We start from the raw sequence: 24,357 nt of genomic DNA on the forward strand, positions 1-24,357 counted from the left end.
TGACGTATACAGATTTAAATGAATTGAAACAGTCGAGGCTATGTTCACCATATATGAACAAATTCAAGATAGTGACGTCATTCACAATTACACATTATAGGAGGTCACCCGTCTTACAACCGTCAGTTGTCATTCAGCACCAGACCAAGACAGACGATCGCAGTACGACAGATTCGAACAAAACGATGTCTGTAATTCCAGCTTACGTGTTGATAATGGCCACCTGTTTGTTGCTCTCCATCTCCTCGAGCACAGCCAACGTCGGTAGCACGGCATGCCCGCAACCTGAGAAAGGAGAAATGGTATAATCACTGCATCGTATTCTAGGATTTCATTAGTGCTATTGACTTTATTCTAGGGTCCTCCCGGCCACTCTGGGAAACCTGGAGTGAGGGTAAGTGTGAGTATTATTGATAGGTAATAGACAGATCTGATGGCATGAAGTTTAGTAACATATAATTTTTATTATATTTTTGCACAATAAGTTCCTACCTTTGAGTGCAACACAGCACTCATTGGCAGCTGTATGCATGCACGTCGTGCGACAAACGGAGTGTCTTGTACATGCAACAAATAGGGGAGGAACCTGCGACGCGAGCCTAAGAAGTATGTACAAGGTACCACTTGTCAGTAAGATAGAGCGCTCCATATTCCCGAAGTAGCTGCTCGATGTCATATGTTCGACATCTTCCACTTTAGATGTATTTCTCCTCAAGTGATCTCGCACAGGTCGACTTTCTGACTAAACTCATTAGGTCATGCTGCGCGTGATCTACTCCGCTCCCACACGTTTCTATCACGCTACACGCTTGCTATTCTGACACACCAGTTCTGAGGCAATGATAAACTCTTGCCACATTCTTTATCTTCAAGCAATTTGTTAACTGGTAGTCGTCTCTTGTTTTTAGAAGAAAGCGCAATTAAATGTTATGGGATAAAAATAGAATAGAAGCTAGATCAGACACGCCTATATTTCCGGTCAAATTTGTAAAATACAAGTTACGCGTGGAATGGTTCGTTCAATACAATATTATTGTAACACGTGTGTAATAAGAGGCGGCAAGAATATAGCACAATGTGTCCCATAGGAGTTTGCCGTGTCGTGAGAAGCCACAGTTTGACTTTTGTGTTACCATAGAGGGGAATGTGGGTGGGGCTAACTGAATGACTAGGTAGGATCGCTTTATATACGCCTGTTGTGTAGAGTCGAGTTAGTGTGATTTTAGAAGTTTTTGGTGAGTAAACACGTAAGGTGTGTGAGTGTGTCATCGACCAAGATCGTCGTCCGAACGTCTGCCCACGTAGCACGGCACGCATTTACCTATTCGTCTATCCTTGAGAAGACCGTTACACTGGGGGCTCAAGCGAGAAGGAAAAGCGAAAGTAACGTGTGCCAAAAACGTTTCGAGAAGTGGGACGAGGGTCACAAGTAGAAGAATGTTGAAGGTGAGTGGGTAAAGTCATGTACATAGAATGGAGCGATTAATTGAAATGGGAGAGAGAATGGGCCTGAGTGGCAAAGCGCTGCAAGAATTCGTGACAGAGCAGCAATCAACTGAGAGAGAAGAGCGACAGCAGGCGCGGATTCAGGAATTTTGAAAAGAGGGTGTTGCAAATTTGGATAGACCACGCCTACTTCAGTCAACGCATTTGTATTGTTAGTGGTGCAAATGGCCCAGGCTTCTTACAGTTTAGCTAAAGTAAATGGCAACAACTATGGCAACATATCTCTAGCAATGTGTCGTATTATGAACTCCCTAAATCATCAAAACTGTCTAACAGAATCTAACTGCATCATGCACAGACTACTGCTAAATAAATGTTAAGTAAACTACGGTGCAACTATGTTTCTTTCAAACAAAGACTGTATGAACAATCTCCGTTGATGTTTTTGTACAAAATTCGTCTGCTGGTACCCGGTCTTTGTAATGCATGGCGATAACTGATGGGTGTGTAAGACGCTCCTCTGCCATGGTGGAGCTTGCCTAGGTCTTCAGTCTCCTCAGTAGAAAAAATGACCTCTCTGCTTCTGCACTTATGATAGGCAGTGTACATGATATCATTAGCAGACGATGAACATTCGAATACAACCGAGAGTCACAGGCTCCCAAGGCCAGGAGAAGGTTTATTAATTGTTGGGTGTGGCCTTCTTGCACTCTTGCTCTCTTTTCCTTGCTCCTTGCATTTCTTGGTATTTGCTTTGCCGTACTGACTTCCACCTTCACACTTCACCTCCTAGAGACTTCGGGAATGAAAGATCGGCTTTCCATTGGGTCACCGTCGGAACGAACCAGAATGGTAAGCACTAGACACAACAACACTCGGACATTATCTTGCTCACCATTAGATCGTTCGCGCATCTGAAGAAGCAGGAAGTCTAGGAGGGCCGGGTATCGCAACGGATCGTTTGTAGTGCTCAATCGGACAAATACTACTAGTAGGTGTATTGCTTCGGTTTCGCTGTAAGTTCGTTTTTCTTGAACAGATTCAATGGATCCAATCCTGTCTGCAATTCGCAGAGTGTTTTGATACCACATGTCAAAGAGGTTGTTTAGATTCTGCCTTGTTGCCTTCATTCTTTCAGTTACGCACTGAGTGAACAATTTCCTACGCAACAAAGATATCGCGGTTACGAATCTGGAGTTTCGCTGCCAGATGTCTCACTTCGTCAAGAATCTGCTTAGTTATTTTTTAATTATATACTGGAAATGAGCACAATGCGGCTTCAAGGCCTTGTGCTTTAACTCCGAGGCCAACTAAAGGGGGTTGCACCTACCCTAGATCCGCCACTGGACACAAAGAAATAGACTTGAAGAACTTACAGTTAGAAGTTGATGCGAGAGAAGCGAATCGTAACCATGAGTTGGAGATTAGAAAAATAGAAAGAAAATCCTCCACAGAAGTGGAGATAACCACAGAGCCAGAAGTTGGTAGCAGTAAGCGACCAGGCAAGTTTCCTAAATTACCGCCTTTTTAGGAAAGTAGTGGTGAAATAGATAGATGCTAGAGAGGTTTGCAAAGATCAATGGTTGGCCCGACATCGAATGGGCAACAGCTTTAAGTGCGTTACTCACTGGTACGGCTTTAGATGTGTATTCAAGAATGTCGGACGGCGCTGCTTTCAACTTCGTTTTACTGATGTAAACCTTACTCAAGCGCTAAGTCTTAACGACGGATGGATACCTCAGCAAGTTTAGGAGGTGTCGTCCGGAGCTGTTGAAAACCCGGAGCAGTTTTTATTACTTGGTTGAATACATAGCTTGACAAATGGATCTTGTTATCTCATACTGCATACACATCAAACGGCATCAAGAACTAGTTCATAAGGAAACAATTTATCAACGCATGTCCAAGAGATTTAGCAGCGCATCTTTGTGAGAGAGAGATCCACAATCTTAAGGAGTTGGCGCAGGTAGCGGAGAGATTTTTGACAGCCCATAACAGCAAGTTCTATCACTCTCCCAACTACACATCAATCAATCCTGTCTTTGGCTTCAGGGAAAGCCACCTGTGCTCAACCTAGGAAGGAATTACTGGAGGATCCAGGCTTTCAGTACTACCTTTGCTAGAAATTCTGCTACAGAGAGTCAGAATGCAAATTTAGAACTAGAAGAGGGTGCTACATATGTGGTAAACCGGGCCATGAGGCAAGGCAATGCTGTCGTCATCAGGGTGGGACCGCCGGTGATGCGAGGCCACGGCAGAAAGCGGCGACGGCCATAAGGAAGCATCAGCATGAGCAGAGATTTCAGCAACCCCTAGCAACTGTTTACTGCAGACTTTTACAATAACGGATAAATAAAGATTGAAATGTCATTGTGGGCGTGTTTAGTACCCGTATGTTTCTTTCAGACTAAATCATTGCTGGTTAACAAGGAAGACCGATACCTGTGCACTTTTCAAGGTAATTATTGTGAGCCATATGGTAGCAAGTTGTGATTTGTTGATTAAAGCAAACTGGGACCTCAAACTTATCGTGATGTGTTTCTTTTCTATTATTTTTCTAGTACACTTGTGAAACTTAGTTAGGGTAGTGCTGGGTTCCTTATCCTTTGCTTGATGGTACACCTGTTTTGAACCGAAGATGAGTGCTATTTGCCAGTCGTTTAGTCTCTGTCCCCTTGGAAAAGTTTGTCGTGTGTATGAGACGCTACACATTCGGTGAGCCTGGAGCTCTTCTAATTAGTCGTCACCCCACTCAGCACTGTTTTCATAGTTGCTGTTTTTTAAATTGTGTTCTGCGGAAAGCGCAGGTTCTTCATTTGAGCAGATATTGCCATACCTATTGCCATACATATAGAAACCTGAGGTAGAGCTTGAAATTCTATGTGGAGAAGATGATAGTACATTAGAGAGCGAACATCTAGAGGAACCAAATCAGGGCCAACACGACTGGTGTTCATGTGGACACTGCAATGCAGTGAGTACCGTCAAGGAGTGCCTTTGTTGCCAAGAGATGGCCGCTTTGAGACACAAACTAGAGCAGGAGCAACAGACACTGGATTGTATCACTCAGAATTCAGCCTTGTAGTCTACAAGGTTGTCTTGGAGCGTGAACTTCTTCGCACAGCCTTAGTGGCAGACATGGATAGGTCGAGAGAACGTTTGGAGGAACCTTTGTCGAATTCGTATGATGAATTTTATGAACGAGGCTGCACATTTACTGACTGTATTTGGGTTTTTGCAGGGTTCTGCGCTTGGCTGCTTAACACAATTTTAAAAACCGCAACTATGAAAACAGTGCTGAGGAGAGCCCCAAGGTCACCGCATGTGTAGCGTCTCATACACATGACAAACTTTTCCAAAGCAGAGACTAAGCGACTGACAAATCGCACTCATTGTCGGTTCAAAACAGGTGTACCACCAAGAAAAGGAACCCAGCACTACCCTAACTAAGTTTCACAAGTGTACTACTAGACAATAATAGAAAAAAAACACATCACGATAAGTTTGGGGTTCCCGTTTGCTTTAATCAATAAATCACAACTCGCTACCATATGCCTCACAATAATTACCTTGAAAACTTACACAGGTATTGGTCTTCCTTGTTAACCAGCAATGATTTAGTCTGAAAGAAACATACGGGTACTAAACACGCCCACACAGAACATTTCAATGCTTTATTTCTCCATTATGGTAGAAATCTGCAGTATACGGTTGCTAGGGGTTGTGTCATGACGTGACAGCTTTCATCTCAGAGATTGTTGATTTTGGTGAGAGTTCTCTTTTAACCAAATTAATTATATTAGTATAAACATTTTATTTGAAATGTTGCAACCTTTGGTAATAAAGAGTCCATTTCTATCTGAATAGTCAATGTAAATTAACATCTTTCGTTAAGGGTCACAACGGGGTAAAGGGCAGCCCAGGAATTGCAGGATCTAAGGGTACAAAGGTGTGTAAGTGATGCAGTTCGTTTAGACGACAATAAGTAAGCTATATGTATTTGGGTATTATAAAGGGAGACAAAGGAGAAATCGGAAAATCAGGTCGTCAAGGCAAACAGGTACAGTAATTGAAGGAATTATTTCTCTCATTAGTATCTTGTCCAATGATCAAGTTGTTACCCAATAAATACAACTAAATATTAATTAATGATATTGCTACAGGGTCCAGCAGGTGTGGTTGGTCCACCTGGTAAGCAGGGAGTTACTGGTTCCCAAGGTCCGCTTGGAAATACTGGAATTCAGGTTTATTGACGTGAACAATTAATACAATTGAATATTGGTGACGACAGTAACTGTTGTATCATAGGGTCCACAAGGTCCTCAAGGTTCACAAGGAGCAAAGGGTGAAAGAGGCATAAAAGTATGAATACACACAGCAGATATAGACATTATGTTAAACTCTTGTTTTTCGGTTTAATTAATCTTAAATTAAAAAATTGCAAAATTGCAATTACGATAAATATTTATTTCCTTATTTATCCACTTAAATTTAGTTCTCAGAAGGCATAATAATTAAAGTAATGTTATATAAATACTTTTTTTTCCTCATCATGTTCTGTTTCCACTGTTGCTAGGGAGCAACCGGTGATACTGGAGCAAGAGGGTTGGAAGGAACAGACGGCACACCGGTATAACCTAACTTTATGACAAATTTATTATTTCTGTTTTTGTTAACAATAACAGTCAACAACCTGAATAAAAGTATCCATCTAAACTGTGACTATTACTTGTAATAGGGCCCTTCGGGTCATCCGGGCGTTCAAGGCACTCCTGGACAAAGAGGCCACAAAGTAGGTAGACATAACTGCTATTACGACCAATAAGATAAAGACTTGTATTTTCTGATAGGGAGAACGAGGATTTTCTGGCTTTAAAGGTGAACAAGGACCTCAGGGTATTGCCGGTCCAGAGGTAAATTTCACTCTTAAGTAATTTTACTAAATAAAGTGATTCTAACTAAACGAGTCTGCAGATGACTGCTGCTACTCTTCAACGTTATTTTAATCCCATTGCAACTTTGCAAAATAAGGTATGTAAACACAAACTATAGAAACGTAATTGTGTACATTGTGATTGTTCATAATTATAGGTTGAAGACTTAAGAAACAAATTTGAAACAATCATGCGTTCGGTATATGGATGGAATATTTTTGAAAGAGATGAAGTAGTCAAATATTGTTTTAGTTTAATGCATGCTGTATTGAAGAAAAACCTGCTGCTCATCTCTACGGGATTGGTACCCGGAGTACTCTCTCGATCGGTGAGGTCCAGTTCGTGACGAGAGAACGTGGGTCTATGCACTGAAAAATTTTGTATGAATGCAGGTACTCGTGTTACCTACTGGTCAACTAGTACATCACCTCCAGGATTTCTTCGAGGAGGAACTGTCTACAATAATGGATACATTACAGTTCCACGTGACGGATTGTATTATGTATATTCTCAATTTTGGTATGACCGAAGTTCAAGTAGCAGTCAAAAGTGGTGTTCACTTTACATCAAGTTGAACGACAGCAACAATATTGGCATAACTAGTCACTATCGGCAAAACCCTAGTGGTGGCGACGAAAGTCAATACACAGGAGTAACGGTTATGCTGACAGCTAACGACCGGCTCTCTGTGAGAGTGGGACATACGTGCTTGTATGAATTTTTCGCGGACGGTCAAACGTTTTTCGGAGCTTTCTACATTGGTTAACTCTTAAAACATTCGGCGAAAACAGTACAGTCACTGCCTTTCTCTATGGCAATGGGCGCGTATATTTCTCTTTGAATGACTGATTGCTGTTACGTCCAATGTCTCTGTTTGCAGTACCGACAGCAACATCTGTATGTTAGTCATTATCCTACTATATACTATAAACTGTAGTAAACTCAAAACGTATGCATCTAGACTCGATTGTATGGCACATGCACCAACTATATATTGGCTCAGAAATGTTTATGGACTAGTAGTAGGCAAATAAACCAAATTCTGCCATCTTGACTCCATTACCATAGATCTGGTACCGTTCACCAACTAACTTGTGTATTTACCCTACGTATTCATGCATACATATAACTATCTGCTGGCAACACGATCAGCTAGCACACAATATAATGCCGAAAACGCGTTGCTGTGAAACACAGCTCAAGGACGTAACGTCGTCGTCTTCCAAACTGGGGGGGAGCGAGACTTGAAATCCGCAGCAGAATGAAACGTATTTTTGGATTGACCAACAAATCCATGCGATTCCTTAATAATTATTAACAAACACACTGGAAAAGGTCATTTGCTTTGTATGCATTGTAGTACATTATATTTAGAATGCTTGAAATCCAATCCATCGTACGATTTCCCTTTGTAAAGAACTCATATAGGAGTTCATCAATTCTCTCTTCTAACTTGTTCCGAATTAACTGGATTGACCTCTTTTCGTACAGAGACGGCCATATTTTCAAAAACTGTCTGTCTATATCTATACTGTAATAAAGAATTCTGTCACCACTGCGTATGAGCACTCGTGTTGTGGTGTCGTGTAAACCAACATCAAATCTTTCATATGTACTAGCTAACTTGCATATTGACAAACGTTTACTTGAACAAAACACGAAAAGATAATTAACATATAGAATATGCAATTAATTTGCGCAGAGATAGAAGACCGTAGGTTGCAGTTAATTATTTAAACAACTAAACTTACTAAATTTTTGCTATCAAATTTTAACTTTCGTCCATGTAGTACTATACCATCTTGCGGCTTACTGTACGAGTCCATTTTAGACTATACATGCATGCATGCACCGGCACGTACACAACCACACGTAACAGTGGATCTATACGCGAACACTGTATACGCGGAGTATAATACCGCCCACGTCCAACGGTCGACAGCGCTCTAATTCACTGTAACCCGAGCGCAATCGCGCCTCGAGCCCACAACGACGGCGATGATTTGCAAGTGCGACGTCGTATACACTATCAATTTTCGACAGCCGACAGAGACTGTTAGACAATTATATAAACTCCTGTACCGTGCAGGGGCGGCGGAATTTCTTTGGATTAGGGGCTTGGAAATTTCTTAACATACTGCCGCCATTTTGGTTTTAACGAAGGACCTTTACATAGCGTCCAGTATTGGAGGGCGATGCCCCCAATCCCAATACTACAGAGGCGGAATCTCCTCTTTCCTCCCGGTTGGCCCCCGTGTAAGCTAATCCCTAGGATTGCGGTGAGATAATGACGTACAGGCGGAGAACAACGACAGTAAAAGTCTTCCCCATTCAGACTGCATAAGGCTCTTACCGTAAGGGGCTGGGCTGGCTACCGTACGCGAGACTACCCTTTCTTGTCTATGTGTTTGCACTCTCTGACGTCATCCGAGCTGGAAAATATTAACATGACGTCATCATATCACATTGTCCGGACCCCGGTATACTCGCGTTCAAGCCGAGTGTCCGATTTATCGGAACGCTATGGATCTCAAAGGAATTCTGAATCGCTTGAGAACGATGCGAATCCTTTCCTGGTCACACGGACACGTGCATCTCACCGTGGGATTGGATACAAACGCCATACTTCTGCCGCTCCCAGTATCACCTCCTTGTACCATTCAGCTGTCTTGTTTGCTATTTTGCTATCAGACTGTAATCCGGACTTATGGGAAACGGCCCCGGGTTATTCAATTTACTTGTTCCAAGTGTCGGCGGCTATTGCGTGGGGGGATACTTGGTGGAGAGTTGATGTACATCATTTTGGACGGTCATTTTACTTCCATGTGTTGGTTTCACGCAAATATGGAAGCGTGTACGTTGGCCAGCATAGCATCCACTCTGCTGTTGATTGTGTCTGGTTCTTTTCTACTACTGGACGTACTGGGTGGATTAGATGTTGTAGTGCGTGGATTTGTGGCGAAAGTTGGGCTGTTTGTTGATGGACTGCTGATTGGGCAGTTGGTGTTCATCTGTGTGGGTTCGTTCTCCTATATACTCGTGCAATGGATTCGAACCGTTGTGGACTGGCCTTGCATCACACTGGACGATGACAAACATGTCTGTCCTGAATCGGATGATTGCAGTATACCTGTACATGTTCACTATTATGCTATAATACTGTTGGTCATTTTCATCACGAACTTGTGTCTATTGGTATGTATATGATGACTGTGTACTGTCTATGCATGGCTCACATAGCATTCGATTTGGCTTCTTAATTTTTGTTTAGACCTTGCAGTTCTTTACAATCAAGAAGGCTCTTGCTTGTATTAAAATAGCAAATGATGCAGGTTGATTAGCAAGACATGCAACTGGTGTTGTAAATAGGCTGAATGTTGATAAAGAATTTGCGTACACTGATTGTATCAACATGTCTGAGAATTCATCACGTGACAGCCGACTTATTATTTCTCTTGCAATTGACGTATTCTCTTTGGACGTAGAGGCGTCGACGAGATGCAAGCTCAATCAAGACATTGTTACTTGTGTGTGTTGCTAACAATTAGACTAACAGTTCTAAACTTACTTAACTAGTCTAAAAGTTTGACATTTTAGTAGCGATCAATTTTCGGTACGTTGAAGTCGTCGAATGCTTGAAACTTCTCTGTGGATACACAGAATATCTAGATAGTACAGTCGCGTTCCACTTATCCGACGTTCACTTATCCGACACGCCGACAGGTCAAGCTTGTCACGTGGGTGATTACGTACCATGACGTACATGTACGTCTACGTGCATGTCAGTTGTTTCTCGAAACAAGTCTAGGATTAAGTTTAAGCGTTTCTTCTCATTGTATTCTACATCTACATTCATTCTACATCAACATTCAGTATACCCTATGTGGAAAAATGCCATACAATATCAACAATAGTTGAGTTCGTAACAACTTCAGATATACAACATTTTCACTTATCCAACAGGTGTCCGTGCCCAAGGGGGTCGGTTAAGTGACATGCGAATGTCCTTATATATGATGAAACTCTGAACTGCGTGCAAATATGGCGAGGTACGCTGACTTGCATGAGCTGCAAGCAGCCTCGAGGCACTTTTCATCAAGTTAACGCATAAAGTCCCGTATACAACGATACCATGTTCCCGGACATTGCTCCTGTCTACTTATACAAAATTTAGGTAGAGATTTATTTTCTGTACCTCATAAGTCATACCAAAATAAATCGCCAGCGAAATTTTTTGTTTACAGTACATAAACTCATTGCGTCCAATGTGCGTGTCATATATACAGATATCCTATTTATTTACCGTTCAATATAACCTTATTATCATGATCACGTAACTTTACGGTGACGTCAGAAGTCCCCTTTTATTGAATTTAAACCCCCGCTGGCAAAGCAGCCTACGGGTCTGTGTAGAATAAGCAATTAATTCGCAGAGATAGAAACCGTAGGTTGCAATTTAATTAAGGAAAGAACTAAACCTACTAGATTTGTACTAAAATATTTTGGTGACTTTGCTCCATGTATTAGTACATGTCTAGAGCCTTGTAGCTTAGACATGTACGAGTCCATCTAAGCTATACATGTACCGGCACAACCAACAGTGGATCTACACGTTTATACGCGGACTATAGATGCCTCCCACATCCGTCTAACGGTCGACAGCGCTATTACTGTAACTCGAACGCATGCGGGCCTCGAGCTCACAAGGACAGCGATGCATTGCATGCGCGTCGTGTCGTATGCACTATCAATTTTGACAGCGCACAGAGATCTTTAGACACCCATATAAACTCCTGTACCGTGCAGGAACGGCGGAAACTTTTTGGATTTAGGGGGGAGCCGTGATGGGAATTTCTTAGCATACAGCCGCCATTTTGGTTTTAACGAAGTCCCATTACATAGCGTTCAGTATTGGAGGAGTGATGCCCCAATCTCGATACTGGAAATGAGAATCTTCATCTGCCCCCGGTTTCTCCCCCTGTGTACGCTAATCCCAAGGAATGCGGTGGGATAATGATGTACAAGTGGAGAACAACGACAATATATATATATATATATATATATATATATATTTTTTTTTTTTTTTTTTTTTTTTTATATATATATATTTATTTATTTCTTACACACCTACTCACATACAGGGAAGTCCCAACTAAGGACTTCAGCTACTTCCGCAAGTATATATATATATATATATATATATATATATATATATATATATATATTGTTTTAGTGTATGCACTCTCTGACGCCATGCGGGCTAAACTATTACGCGACGTCATCATATCACAGGGTCCGGTATCCTGGCGTCCCAACCGAGTGTGCGATTTATCGGAACGCTATGGATCTTAAACGAATTCTGAAGCGCTTGAGAACGATGCGAATCCTTTCTCTGGTGAGAAACAGTCCTAACATGCACACGGACACGCGCAGCGCACCGTAGGATCGAATACAAACGCCTAATTCTACCGCTTCGATATCAGACTGTATTTCGGACTTACCGGAAACGGCCCCTGGTTATTCCATGTGTTGGGTTTACGCAGACATGGAGGCGTGTACGTTGGCCAGCATAGCATCCACTCTGCTCTTGATTGTGTCAGGTTCTTTTCTACCACTGTGTGTGGATTTGTAGCGAAAGTTGCGCTGTTTGTTGATGGACTGATGATTGGGCAGCTGGTGCTCATCTTTGTCGGTTCGTTCTCTTAAACACTCGTGCAGTGGATTCGAATTGTGGTGGACTGGCCTTATATCATACTGAACGATGACAAACATGTCTGTCCTGCATCGGATGATTGCAGTATACCTGTACATGTTCACTATTGTGCTATGATACTGTTGGTCATTTTCATCACGAACTTGTGTCTGTTGGTATGTATATGCTGACTCTGTACTGTACGTGCATGGCTCAAACAGCAATCGATTTAGCATCTTGATTTTTGTTTAGACCTTTCAGTTCTTCACAATCAAGAAGGCTCTTGAAATAGCAAATGATGAAGGTTGATTTGCAAGACAACTGGTGTTGTAAATAGCCTATTAGGTTGAGTATTGATAAAGAATTTACGTACACTGATTGTATCAACATATCTGAGAATTCATCACGTGACAGCCGACTTACTGTTCTCTTGCAATTGACGTATTCTCTTTGGCCGTTGAGACGTCGACGAGATGCACGCTCAATCAAGACATTGCTACTTGTATGTGTGGCTAACTATTAGAGTAAAAGTTTTAGACTTTGTTAACTAGTCTTAAAGTTCGACAGTTTAGTACAGACTGATGTGGTTTGGGTATTAATGTTGGAGGAATATGCTGTATTCTCTAACTGTAGCTCGAGCAATCTGCATAGAGACGTACTCGGATCATCAAACGTTAGAGATCAAACGAAGCGGCTATACCTACTTAGACTTGTGTCATCACTGAAATCAGTGGACAACCATCATACTTAGACTACTTACTGCCCAGGCGTGCAGCACATCTCACTTGACAATGACTGAAGACTTATACGTCACCCAAATGTACGATGTCCAAAACATTAACAACTCCTTTCTTTAATTACCATGTGGACTCGTAATTTAATTAATTAGAAATAGAAGTCTTGCAATCAAACGAGGTCTCATAGTGTTGACACTTATTACATGGACGGCTCTGTATAATGAACAGATCGGGGATTTCCCGCAGCAGCTCACGTGATAAGGGTGCCGCACCAAAGCCACGTGTTCCACACCTAGCCTCTATGCACGAGATTACCTCGTGACAAAAGGGTGAGCAAGTTTACTGTAAAGTCATCTTGTTCTGAATTGGACAATTCGGTAAGATCCTTGGTAATCTCCAAATTACAATATTCTTCAATCAATCAAGTGTTCTTTGTCTACTATGACTTGTGTAGCTACTGAGCTCGACCTCACAGCTCTGATCAAATGTATACGTGAAACTTACTAGATGCATGATTCCAATAATAGAGAGACGAATATAGCAATCGATTGCGTAGTTCTTCCTTCCTGTTTTGTCTCCAGGATGTCTCTTCATGCAGTAGAGATTACTGGTCTCTCAGCAATTCACGACTCGGCTACGACCGTCGTTCTGAAACTACACTTTTCTCCTCATTTTCAACCTAAGCAAGATGATGTAATCCTGCTCTTGCCTGTCGATTGGTCAGAACCAAATCAAGCAAGACACATCCTCTATCCCAATGGCAATGCGACAGTCAACTTCTCTACTGGTGAAGTGGCAACCAACGATTCAGATTTCACTTTCCAATTTGTTTACTTCCAAGATGACGCTGCAGTAGGGCGTAGCCGCTCATTTTGCCTCCGGAAGGCTTATGACGCAATACACATAATGACGTTTCTTGGTACAAACGCCACAATGGTACGTCACTCGATGACCACCAGGCGGTAGGAAGCAATTCCACCTGCGCCGGAACAGACAGCTTTGTTTGTGTTGCATTGCCTGCAGAACAAGAGCTGGCTGGCTATGAAAAAGAGAGACAAGCTCAGTTTACTGCATCTCTGAGTGATCGCAACCGAATTTCAAAATTGTACGAACGAGAGAAAGCCATCCGTGTAAGTCAAGAAGGCAAAACACGAAACTGCAAAGACAATACGATCGAGCTCTAGCAGAGAATAGTCAACTGAAAAAAGAGTTAGAACACGTGGAATCAGAAGTAGAGGAGACGTTACTCAGACTAAGATCATTCAAGCAGCAGACGGGGATTCCCCAACTCGAACAGGCCACCTGCATCACATCACCAATAAACAAAAAGTCACTTGGTTCCCAGAGCTTGGAGAGGAGTGACGAAGCAAATTGCGGTACCGGTGATGAAATTGCAGATACGGATAAACTAAGGATCGCAGACACCAAAGGGTCGAATCAGAATTCTTCTTGTAATGATGTTTTCACTTGTCCTGTCTGTCTGAAGACGTTCGACGAGCGAGGCGGTACTGCATGCTTCCAGCTCCACGTCCACGGACATTTCTCAGAAGAAGACTGTCTATTCCATTGAACAAAGCAAGTACCATATTTTTAGTCAGTTAGCTAATTGCATGCGTAGCGCCAAGCATTCGGTCTAAGTATATAAACTAAATTCAATTTGAAGGATGTAAGACCATGCATCATAGTGTGATCAACATGTTAATTGGTTGTTTGAGTGCGCACGTCTAAAGTTAGCGCGCTTGTGTTTTTTCAACTGTTGGAAAACGCATTAATTTATTAACTTTTATATGCAATGGAACCGATAAGACTATAGAACGCTAAATCTCCCTTAATTGACTAGCTATACTCCAACCCACTCCAATGTGTATGACATACTACAGTCCATGGACTTTAATTAGTAAAACAACCTTTAATCTATAATTATTGTCCTCCCTGTCTAGATAGTTCGCCGTATTTATGAAGGTATGAACTCTAACAAATGCTGTCGCCAAGCAGTACGGCTGAAACGCAAAGACGTCATAAAAACATGTGCATGGCTCCGTCTCGTTCACATGTCTAAAGCGTACAGGTTTGCACTATGTCAATCGCGCTTGTTCAGACTATGCGAAGAGCGCAACATAGAAATTAGAGACCCAGTGACACACTACACCACGCCCAACTTGTTTAGATTTTGTTTGTCTGCTTTCTCACACATTTGATGTATCATGTTCTCATGCCTACTCGGAATATATTGAATCCAAAAGCATGACAAAATCGCCCGATTGCCATTTTTGTATAACACCTCATTAATTCATCGAAACTTGAAACCTATAGGTACGTGTATATGTATTGTTGAACCAGTCCACAAGGTAGTTGATCATAAGTTTTATAAGGGAGTGTAAAAAGCAGCCCCGCCTACATTTCATATTCACAATGAGATGTGTGTGTGTGTGTGTGTGTGTGTGTGTGTGTGTGTGTGTGTGTGTGTGTGTGTGTGTGTGTGTGTGTGTGTGTGTGTGTGTGTGTGTGTGTGTGTGTGTGTGTGTGTGTGTGTGTGTGTGTGTGTGTGTGTGTGTGTGTGTGTGTGTGTGTGTGTGTGTGTGTGTGTGTGTGTGTGTGTGTGTGTGTGTGTGTGTGTGTGTGTGTGTGTGTGTGTGTGTGTGTGTGTGTGTGTGTGTGTGTGTGTGTGTGTGTGTGTATAGCCAAATATATATTTCAATACAACCAATCTACGATGCAGGCAAATCCCATAAACTAAAATTACTGTCATTATTGTCTAACAACAATCTACTTAGAATCATGCGTATATTATACGACCACAACTTGACTGACAATTGCTGCAACAAATTATTTAAAGACTGAGTAAAAGTAATAGTATGAACAGAAACAGTTGTAGATGCTAAAGTCTTCAACTAATAGTTTATATGTAACAGTTATGTCACGAATTATAATGATTTTATTGTGTCAGTAGGGAATCAGGCCCATGCATCATAGTGTGATCGGCATGTTAGTTGTTTGAGTGCTCAAGTCTGAAGTTAGCGTGCCTGTGTTTTTTCAACTGTTGGGAAACGCATTAATCTATTTACGTTTTATATGCAATGGACCGATAAGACTATAGAACGCTAAATCTCCCTTAATTAACTAGCTACTCTAACCCACTCCAATGTGCATAACATAATACAGTCCACGGACTTTATTTAGTAAAAAAATCATTAATCAATAATTCTCCGGCCTGTCTAGATAGTCCGCGATATTTACAAAGGTATGAACTCTAAACATATGCTGTCGCCAAGCAGTACGGCTAAAACGCAAAGACATAATAAAAACATGTGCATGGCTCCGTCTCGTTCACATGTCTAAAGCTTTCAGATTTGCACTATGTCAAACGCGCTTCTTCATCCAATGCGAAGAGCGCAACATAGAAATTAGAGACTCAATGTCACACTAGATTACGCACAACTTTTTCTATTTTCTTTTGTCTGCTTCATCACACATTTGATGTATCGTGTTCTCATGTCTACTCGCAATATATTGAATCCACAAGCATGAAAAATTGCCCGATTGCCATTTTTGTATTACACCTCATTAATTCATCGTAATTTGAAACCTATAGGTACAGTACGTGTATATACCAGTACACACGGTAGTTGATCTTAAGTTTATACTATGGGAATGTTAAAAACAGCCCCTCCCACATTTCGTATTCGTAGTGAGATGTATATACATGTATATATGGTGACGCTTAGACCTGAAGATTTCTGGCTATCCAATTTACAAGAGATTACAAACACGTGTGTCGTCATCAGTTCCACCCAACAGTCGTACCGTCATATAATGTGAGTTGAGGAGAGAGATGGCGTCAGCTAAAGAAGTTATGCGCTTATACTAGTTACTTGTATTTGGGCATGCGTGAATTAAGTACGTACGAGAAGTTATACTAGTTGAAGCGCTAACAGACGTACAGTCTCAGAGTAGCCATTGCTGAGCAGACCAATCACGTGAACACAAAACAAGTGGTGTGCAGTCATCTAGCGCAATTTGTCGGATACTCCATGCACTTCTGGTGTCTTAATCATTTTTTAGGTTTGATGTCTACTGTATTAGAAAGAGTGGGTGTCTGTACTAGTAACTGTTCAGCGACGACGTTCACTTTTTAACTCAAGGTGGACCGTCAGCAGTGAGAATTTCCTAAAATAATCAGCATCTACCCGGGCGCCTCCCGGCTGGAACTCTTCCAATCGACCATAACGTGCAGCCATCCTCGTCCCCAATTCTAGTTGATCTATTGCCTACTCAACCAGAGTGCAAAAGAACAACCCACGCACTGATCACCCTATCATGATGTACCAGTGGCGTCGCTACACATCTGCCTGGGGAGGCCATGACCCAACAATATTAGTAGATGTGACCTTTAAAATTTAGACAATAGAAAACGTCTCATATAAGTTAAAACCAAAGCAGCTTGCCTCTCCAAATTTGGAGGTCTAGCGACGCTCGTGATCATCCTGTGCTCGTAATTATCTAAATTACAAGTGCACATACCGTATATACATAAATACGGTATGAACAATCGTAAAGTTCATATCTAGTTGCTACGAAAATAGAAAGACTGTAACGATAGCGTATCAGCTAGGTCAAGTTGCGGCTGTTTGGCAGAAACGAGTGACCGTAACTACACGGGAATGACCAAGATTAGATCGGAGACTCCAACACCTTCGTCTCCCACGCCATAACCATTACCGTACCGCACACCGTTCCAATTTCAAACATGCACTTTGAGATACCATATTTGGAGACATTTGCTAAACTAATGACGTATACAGATCTAAAGGAATTCAAGCGGGCGAGGTTATGTTCACCATATATGAACAAAATCAATAGCGTGACGTCAATCACAGTTACACATTTAGGAGGTCACCCGTCTTACAACCGTTAGTTGCCATTCAGTACCAGACCAAGACAGACGATCACAGTACGACAGATTCAAACCAAACCATGTCTATAGTTCCAGCTTACGTGTCGATGCTGATGGCCACCTGTTTGTTGCTCTCCATCTCCTCGAGCACAGCCAACGTCGGTAGCACGGCATGCCCGCAACCTGAGAAAGGAGAAATGGTATAATCACTGCATCGTATTCTAGAACTTTATTAGTGCTATTGATTTTATTCTAGGGTCCTCCCGGCCACTCTGGAAAACCTGGAGTGAGGGTATGTGTGAGTATGATTGATAAGTAATGGACAGATCTGATGGCATGAATTTTGGTAACATATAATCTTTAGTAATGTTTTTGTAAAATATGTTCCTACCTTTGAGTGCAAAACAGCACTCATTGGCACCTGTATACATGCACGTCGTGCGTCAAACAGAGTGTCTTGTTCGTGCAACAGAAAGGGAAGGAACCGGCGACGCGAGCCTAAATAGGTATGCACAAATTACAGTACAACTTGTCAGTTAGCTAGAGCGCACTACATATTCCCGATGTAGCTGATCGATGTCATATGTTCGACATCTTCTACTTGATATGTATTTCTTCTCAAGTGATCTCGCACATATCCACTTTCTGACTAAACTCATTAGGCCACGCTGCGCGTGATCTACTCCGCTCCCACACGTTTCTATCACGCTACACGCTTGCTATTCTGACACACCAGTTCTGAAGCAATGATAAATGACTCTTGCCACATTCTTTATCTTTAAGCAATTTGTTTACTGATAGTCATCTCTTTTTTCAGGAGAAAGCGCAATTAAGCGTTATGGGATAAAAATAGAATAGAAGCTAGATCAGACACGCCTATATTTGCGGTAATATTTGTAAATACAAGTTACACGTAGAATGGTTCGTTCAATACGATATTAGGCCGGGAAAACGTGATTCACAGTTTAACGTCCAGCCTTTTTCACGACGGCATGCGGGAGGGCGGTCATTATTCATTAATTATTTAATATTTTAATAATAATATTAATTAAATGTTACAATACGAAGTGGCCAAATACACTGATAACATCAGCAGCTGTCTGGTTCTTCTGGACTGACGACAAGGACGACTTGTCGCTGCCAACGAAGACAGACGACACCAGGGCCGCCGATAACTCGTTAGAAATCTTCACAATAGAGAAGCGCCCGGCCTGGACTGATGTCAGCAGATATTCAAAGGTTTCCGAAGGAGACAGCGACAAAACAGTCCAGGGAAACAGGGTTTTCTTGGCAGTGCACACGTTCACGCTTATGAAGGAAGCCATATTGTGAAAACTAACGTGCGCAACACGAGACAGGCACGTGCGAGGTGTCATGTGTCCTATATGATGAATAAGGAAACTTATTTTGTTTTCCCAGAATATGATGCGGGCAGGGACGTTAAACTGTGAATCAAGTTTGCCCGGCCTTATTGTAACACGTGTCTAGCAAGAAGTGGCAAGAATATAGCGCAATGCTTCCCTACGAGTTTGGCGTGTCGTGAGAGCCACAGTTTGACTTTTGTGTTACCATATAAGGGAATTTGGGTGGGGCTAACTCAATGACTGGGGTAAGATCGCTATATATACGCCTGGTGTGTAGAGTCGAGTTAGTGTGATGTTGGAAGTGTTTGGTGAGTAAACACGTAAGGTGTGTGAGTGTGTCATCGACCAAGATCGTCGTCCGAACGTCTGCCCACGTAGCGTGGCACGCATTCGCCTATCCTTGTGTAACCGTTGCAATTATCATGCAGTAATTAATAAATATAAAGGTTAAAATAGTTGTGGATTAACAGTGTACTAGAACATACGACTCCATACTCAACTTGTAGATTTAATTACCAATGTTTATTAGAGCTAATTATTTTGAATTAAAATTCTTAAAACTACACTTTAATTAATTCCTAATATATGTTATAATTTTGAAATTGTTTTACATTATTTATAATTTTGTATTGTTATAATTTTAATTTATTTTCAATATATCATATATCTAAATGTACAATAACACCAACTCAAGCAATACTGAATAGTAGATAGAGTACTTGAACAAACTAACAAATTATATCTATTAACCAAATTAATTATATTAGTATAAAATATTATTTAAAACGTTGCAACCTTTAGTAATAAAGACTCCAGATTTATCTGAGTTGTCAATGTAAATCAACATATTTATATATTTCGTCAAGGGTCACAACGGGGTGAAGGGCAGCCCAGGAATTGCAGAAACTAAGGGTACAAAGGTCTGTAAGTGATGCAGTACGTTTACACAATAATACGAAAGTTAAATCCATTTGTGTATGTATAAAGGGAGACAAAGGAGAAATCGGAAAATCAGGTCCTCAAGGCAAACAGGTACCAGTAATATAACCATTTATTCTCTCTCATTATTATCTTGTCCAATGATAAATTTGTCGCCCAATGAATACAACCAAATATTAATTAATGATATTGTTACAGGGTCCAGCAGGTGTGGTTGGTCCACCTGGTAAGCAGGGAGTGACCGGTTCACAAGGTCCACCTGGAAATACTGGAATTCAGGTTTACTCTTGTGAACATTACAATCGAATATTGGTAAGAACAGTTTTATCGTAGGGTCCACAAGGTCCTCAAGGTTCACAAGGAGTAAAGGGTGAAAAAGGCATAAAAGTATAAATACATACCGCAGATATAGACATTATGTCAAACTCTTGTTGCATGCACAGTCTAATTAATTAATTAACCTGAAAACAAATAAAGATTGCAAAAGTACATTTACACTAAATATTTATGGCTTTATTTATTACACTCACTTTCAGTTCTCAGAAGACGTAGTAATTAATTCTTATTAATATGTTTTCTCTTCTTTCTCATAATGTTCTGTTTCCACTGTTGCTAGGGAGCAACTGGTGATACTGGAGCAAGAGGGTTAGAAGGAACAGACGGCACACCGGTATAGCACAACTTTATGACAAATTCATTATTTCCGTCTCTGTTAACAATAAGAACCAAACTATAACAATCTAACTAATAGTATAAAGTGTGACTGTTACATGTAACAGGGTCCTCCGGGTCATCCGGGCGTGCAAGGTCCTCCTGGACAAAGAGGCCACAAAGTAGGTAGTCATAACTATTGTTACGACCGATAAGATAAAGACTTGTATTTTGTGACAGGGAGAACGAGGATTTTCTGGCTTTAAAGGAGAACAAGGACCTCAGGGTATTGGCGGTCCAGAAGTAAATTTTAGTCTTAATTAACTAATTTTACTAAATAAAGTGATTCTAACTAAACGAGTCTGCAGATGACTGATGCTACTCTTCAACGATATTTTAAGCCCGTTGAAACTTTGCAAAATGAGGTATGTAAACACAAACTAGAAAAAACTCTGTAGTGCGCGTTGCGAATTGTTCTTATAGGTTGAAAACTTGAGAAACAAATTTGAAACAATCATGCGTTCGGTATATGAATGAAATGTTTTTGAAACAGATGAAGTATTCAAATATTGTTTTAGTTTAATGCATGCTGTATTGAAGAAAAACCTGCTGCTCATCTCCACGGGAGTGGTGGCTATACTCTTTCAAGCGGTGAGTTTCAAATCGTGACGAGAGCACGTTATTCTATGCAATGAGTTACAATAAATATTTCGTATGAATGCAGATACTCATGTTACCAACTGGTTAACTACTACATCACCTCCAGGTTTTCTTCGAGGAGGAACTGTCTACAATAATGGATACATTACAGTTCCACGTGACGGATTGTATTATGTGTATTCTCAATTTTGGTATGACCGACAGCCAGGAAGAGGTCATAATTTCTGTTCATTTTACATCAAGTTGAACGACAGCAACAATATTGGCATGAGTCGTCACTACCGGCGAAACCCTGGTGGTAACGACGAAACTCAATACACAGGAGTAACGGTTATGCTGACAGGCTCTCTGTGACAGTGGGACATACGTGCTACTATGAATTTCACTCGGATAGCAGGGCGTTTTTCGGAGCTTTCTACATTGGTTAACTCTTAAAACATTCGGTGAAAGCACTACAGCTGCTGTCTCTCTCTATGACAATGGGCGAGCGTATAGATCTCTTTGAATTACTGATTGCTGTTACGTCCAATGTCTCTGTTTGCACATTTATGGTAGAATTAACTTTACACATATTAAAATTATTGCTGTACCGACGGCAACATCTGTACGTTAGTCATTATCCTACGGTATACTATAAACTGTAGAAAACTCAAAAAGGAAATGCATCTAAACTCGATCGTATGGCACATGCACCAACAATATTGGCTCAGAAATGTCTGTGGACAAGTAGTAGGCAAATAAACCGAATCCTGCCATCTTGACTCCATTACCATAGCTCTGGTACCGTTCACCAACTGACTTGTGTATTTACCCTACGTATTCATGCATACATATGACTATCTGCCTGCAACACAATCAGCTAACACACAATATAATACTGCAACGCGTTGCTGTGTAAACACAGAAACACAGCTCAAGGACGTAACGTCGTCTTCCAAACTGGGAGGAGACTTAAATTCTGCAGCAGAATGAAACGTATTGTTTGGATTGACCAACGAATCTATGCAATTCATTAATAATTATAAGCAAACACATATGCAAAAGTCATTTGCTTGTATGCATTGCAGGACATTATATTTCGATTGCTCGAAAAACATGCCTCGTACGATTTCCACTTGTAAAGAACTCATCTAGGAGTTCATCAATTCTCTCTTCTAACTTGTTCGGAATTGACTGGCTCAACCTCTTGTTACACAGAGACGGCCATATTTTCAATAACTGTCTGTCTATATCTATACTGTAAAAAAGAATTCTGTCACCACTGCGTGTGCGCACTCGTGTGCTGGTGTCGTCTAGACCAACATCAAATCTATATGTACTAGCTAACGTGCATACAGGTAAACGTTTACTTGAACAAAACACGAAAAAGGAATTAACATATAGAATAAGCAAATAATTCGCGCAGAGATTGCAATTTAATTAATTAATTAAACAACTAAACCTACTAATTTCACTATAAATTTTTGACTTTCCTCCATGTAGTACTTTACCGTCTTGCGACTTACTGCAGGAGTCCATTTTAGGCTATACATGCATGCATGCACCGGCACGTACACAACCATACGTAACAGCGGGTCTAAACGCGTACACTGTATACGCGGAGTATAATAGCGCTCACATCCATCTAACAGTCGACAGCGCTCTAATTTACTGTAACCCGAGCGCATATATATGCGCCACGAGTTTACAACGACGGCGATTGCATGTGCGTCGTCGTATGCATTACCAATTTGACGACCACAGAGATCGACACCTGCATAAAACCCTGTACCATTCAGGGCGGCGGAAGCTCTTGGATTTAGAGGTGGAAAACTTCTTAAGCATACTGCCGCCATTTTGGTTTTAACTAACGTAGTCCCTTTACAGAGCGTCCAGTATTGGAGGGGTGATGCCCCCATGCAATCCCGATACTGGAGAGGCGGAATATCCTCCTTCTCACCGGTTCGCATAGCTCCTGTGTACGTTAATCCCTAGGAATTAATGCGGTGGGATAATGACGTACAAGCGGAGAATAACGACAATAGAAGACTGCATGAGACTAGACTCTTACCATGAGGGAGGCACAAGGGCTGTCTACCGTACGTAAGACTATCCTTTCTTGTTTTAGTATATGTATACGTACTACTCTCTGACGTCATCCGGGCTGAACTGTATTAATGTGACGTTATCATATCAGTGCTCACGTCCCAGCTTTATCGGAACGCTATGGATCTCAAACGAATGCTGAAGCGCTTGAGATACATGCGAATCGTGAGCAACAGTCCTAGCATGCACACAGACATGCGCATCGCCACGCGAGATCGGATACAAACGTCATAATTCTACTGCTCCAAGTATCACCTCTTTGTACCGTATTTCCGCGCTTTAAACGGCATGCCGGTTTATAACGGGGTCTAGCAAGTGCCGGTATAACCCGGGGCATACCGGTATGCCGGTGTCTAGAGGGGTAAAATTACAAACATCCTTTACCAAGTGTTGAAATGGAAAGTTGCAGAGCTTTGTGTGGATAAACAGATATACTTAACATTAACACTATTACAGAAAGAGAAGCATGCACTCCCTACTGTAACGTACTACAGACAGTATTTGTCATCGTCTTCACTTTCTTGGGAAGAGCATTCATCGTCGGAAATGCCGGTGTGCTCTTCTGTTGCCACTGATGGCAGAGCTTCATCCAGTGGTGGAAGGTCATTAAATATAATTGCGAGTCTGCAGTGGTAGTTACCAGCATCTCCTTGATTTCTGAGAATGCCACAGTTGACGAAGGACATTCTGATGATGTCTTTGGATATCTCCTTCCAAGATTGAGATACCCAATTGACTATCATCTCATAAGAAGCAGATTTTCTCTTCCCAGTTTTGGTGTAATGAGTTTCACCATCAGATAGCCATTGTATCCATTTATCCTTCATTAGACCTTTGAAAGGTTTATTCCAAGAAACGTCCGCTGGCTGTAAGAGTGGTGTCATTCCTCCTGGAATGACTGCCACATCCGTAGAGTAATGCTGATGGAATGAAGATAGAACAGTCTTCTTGACAT

General features: G+C 41.4%; 2 protein-coding genes across 2 annotated transcripts; both read left to right on the forward strand.

Annotated features, from left to right (window-relative positions):
- The first annotated feature begins 140 nt into the window (after nt 1–140).
- Nucleotides 141–7,435, forward strand: LOC134194873 (pulmonary surfactant-associated protein D-like). Its single transcript, XM_062663854.1, has 13 exons — nt 141–302; nt 359–394; nt 5,342–5,395; nt 5,462–5,506; nt 5,610–5,690; nt 5,755–5,808; nt 6,023–6,076; nt 6,185–6,238; nt 6,297–6,359; nt 6,421–6,477; nt 6,538–6,579; nt 6,633–6,708; nt 6,773–7,435. The coding sequence occupies exons 1-13, from the start codon at nt 186–188 to the stop codon at nt 7,144–7,146; spliced, it is 1,107 nt and encodes a 368-aa protein (XP_062519838.1). The 5' UTR covers nt 141–185; the 3' UTR covers nt 7,147–7,435.
- Nucleotides 7,436–13,391: 5,956 nt separating this feature from the next.
- Nucleotides 13,392–21,671, forward strand: LOC134194587 (pulmonary surfactant-associated protein D-like). Its single transcript, XM_062663530.1, has 15 exons — nt 13,392–13,745; nt 15,760–15,794; nt 17,699–17,903; nt 17,960–17,995; nt 19,934–19,987; nt 20,055–20,099; nt 20,205–20,285; nt 20,340–20,393; nt 20,623–20,676; nt 20,786–20,839; nt 20,898–20,960; nt 21,026–21,082; nt 21,141–21,182; nt 21,236–21,308; nt 21,382–21,671. Exons 1-15 carry the CDS (start codon nt 13,392–13,394, stop codon nt 21,669–21,671), a joined length of 1,497 nt encoding a protein of 498 aa, XP_062519514.1.
- The last annotated feature ends 2,686 nt before the right edge of the window (nt 21,672–24,357 follow it).

The sequence above is a fragment of the Corticium candelabrum genome, chromosome 19 (genome assembly GCF_963422355.1).
Source record: "Corticium candelabrum chromosome 19, ooCorCand1.1, whole genome shotgun sequence".
Lineage (NCBI taxonomy): Eukaryota > Metazoa > Porifera > Homoscleromorpha > Homosclerophorida > Plakinidae > Corticium > Corticium candelabrum.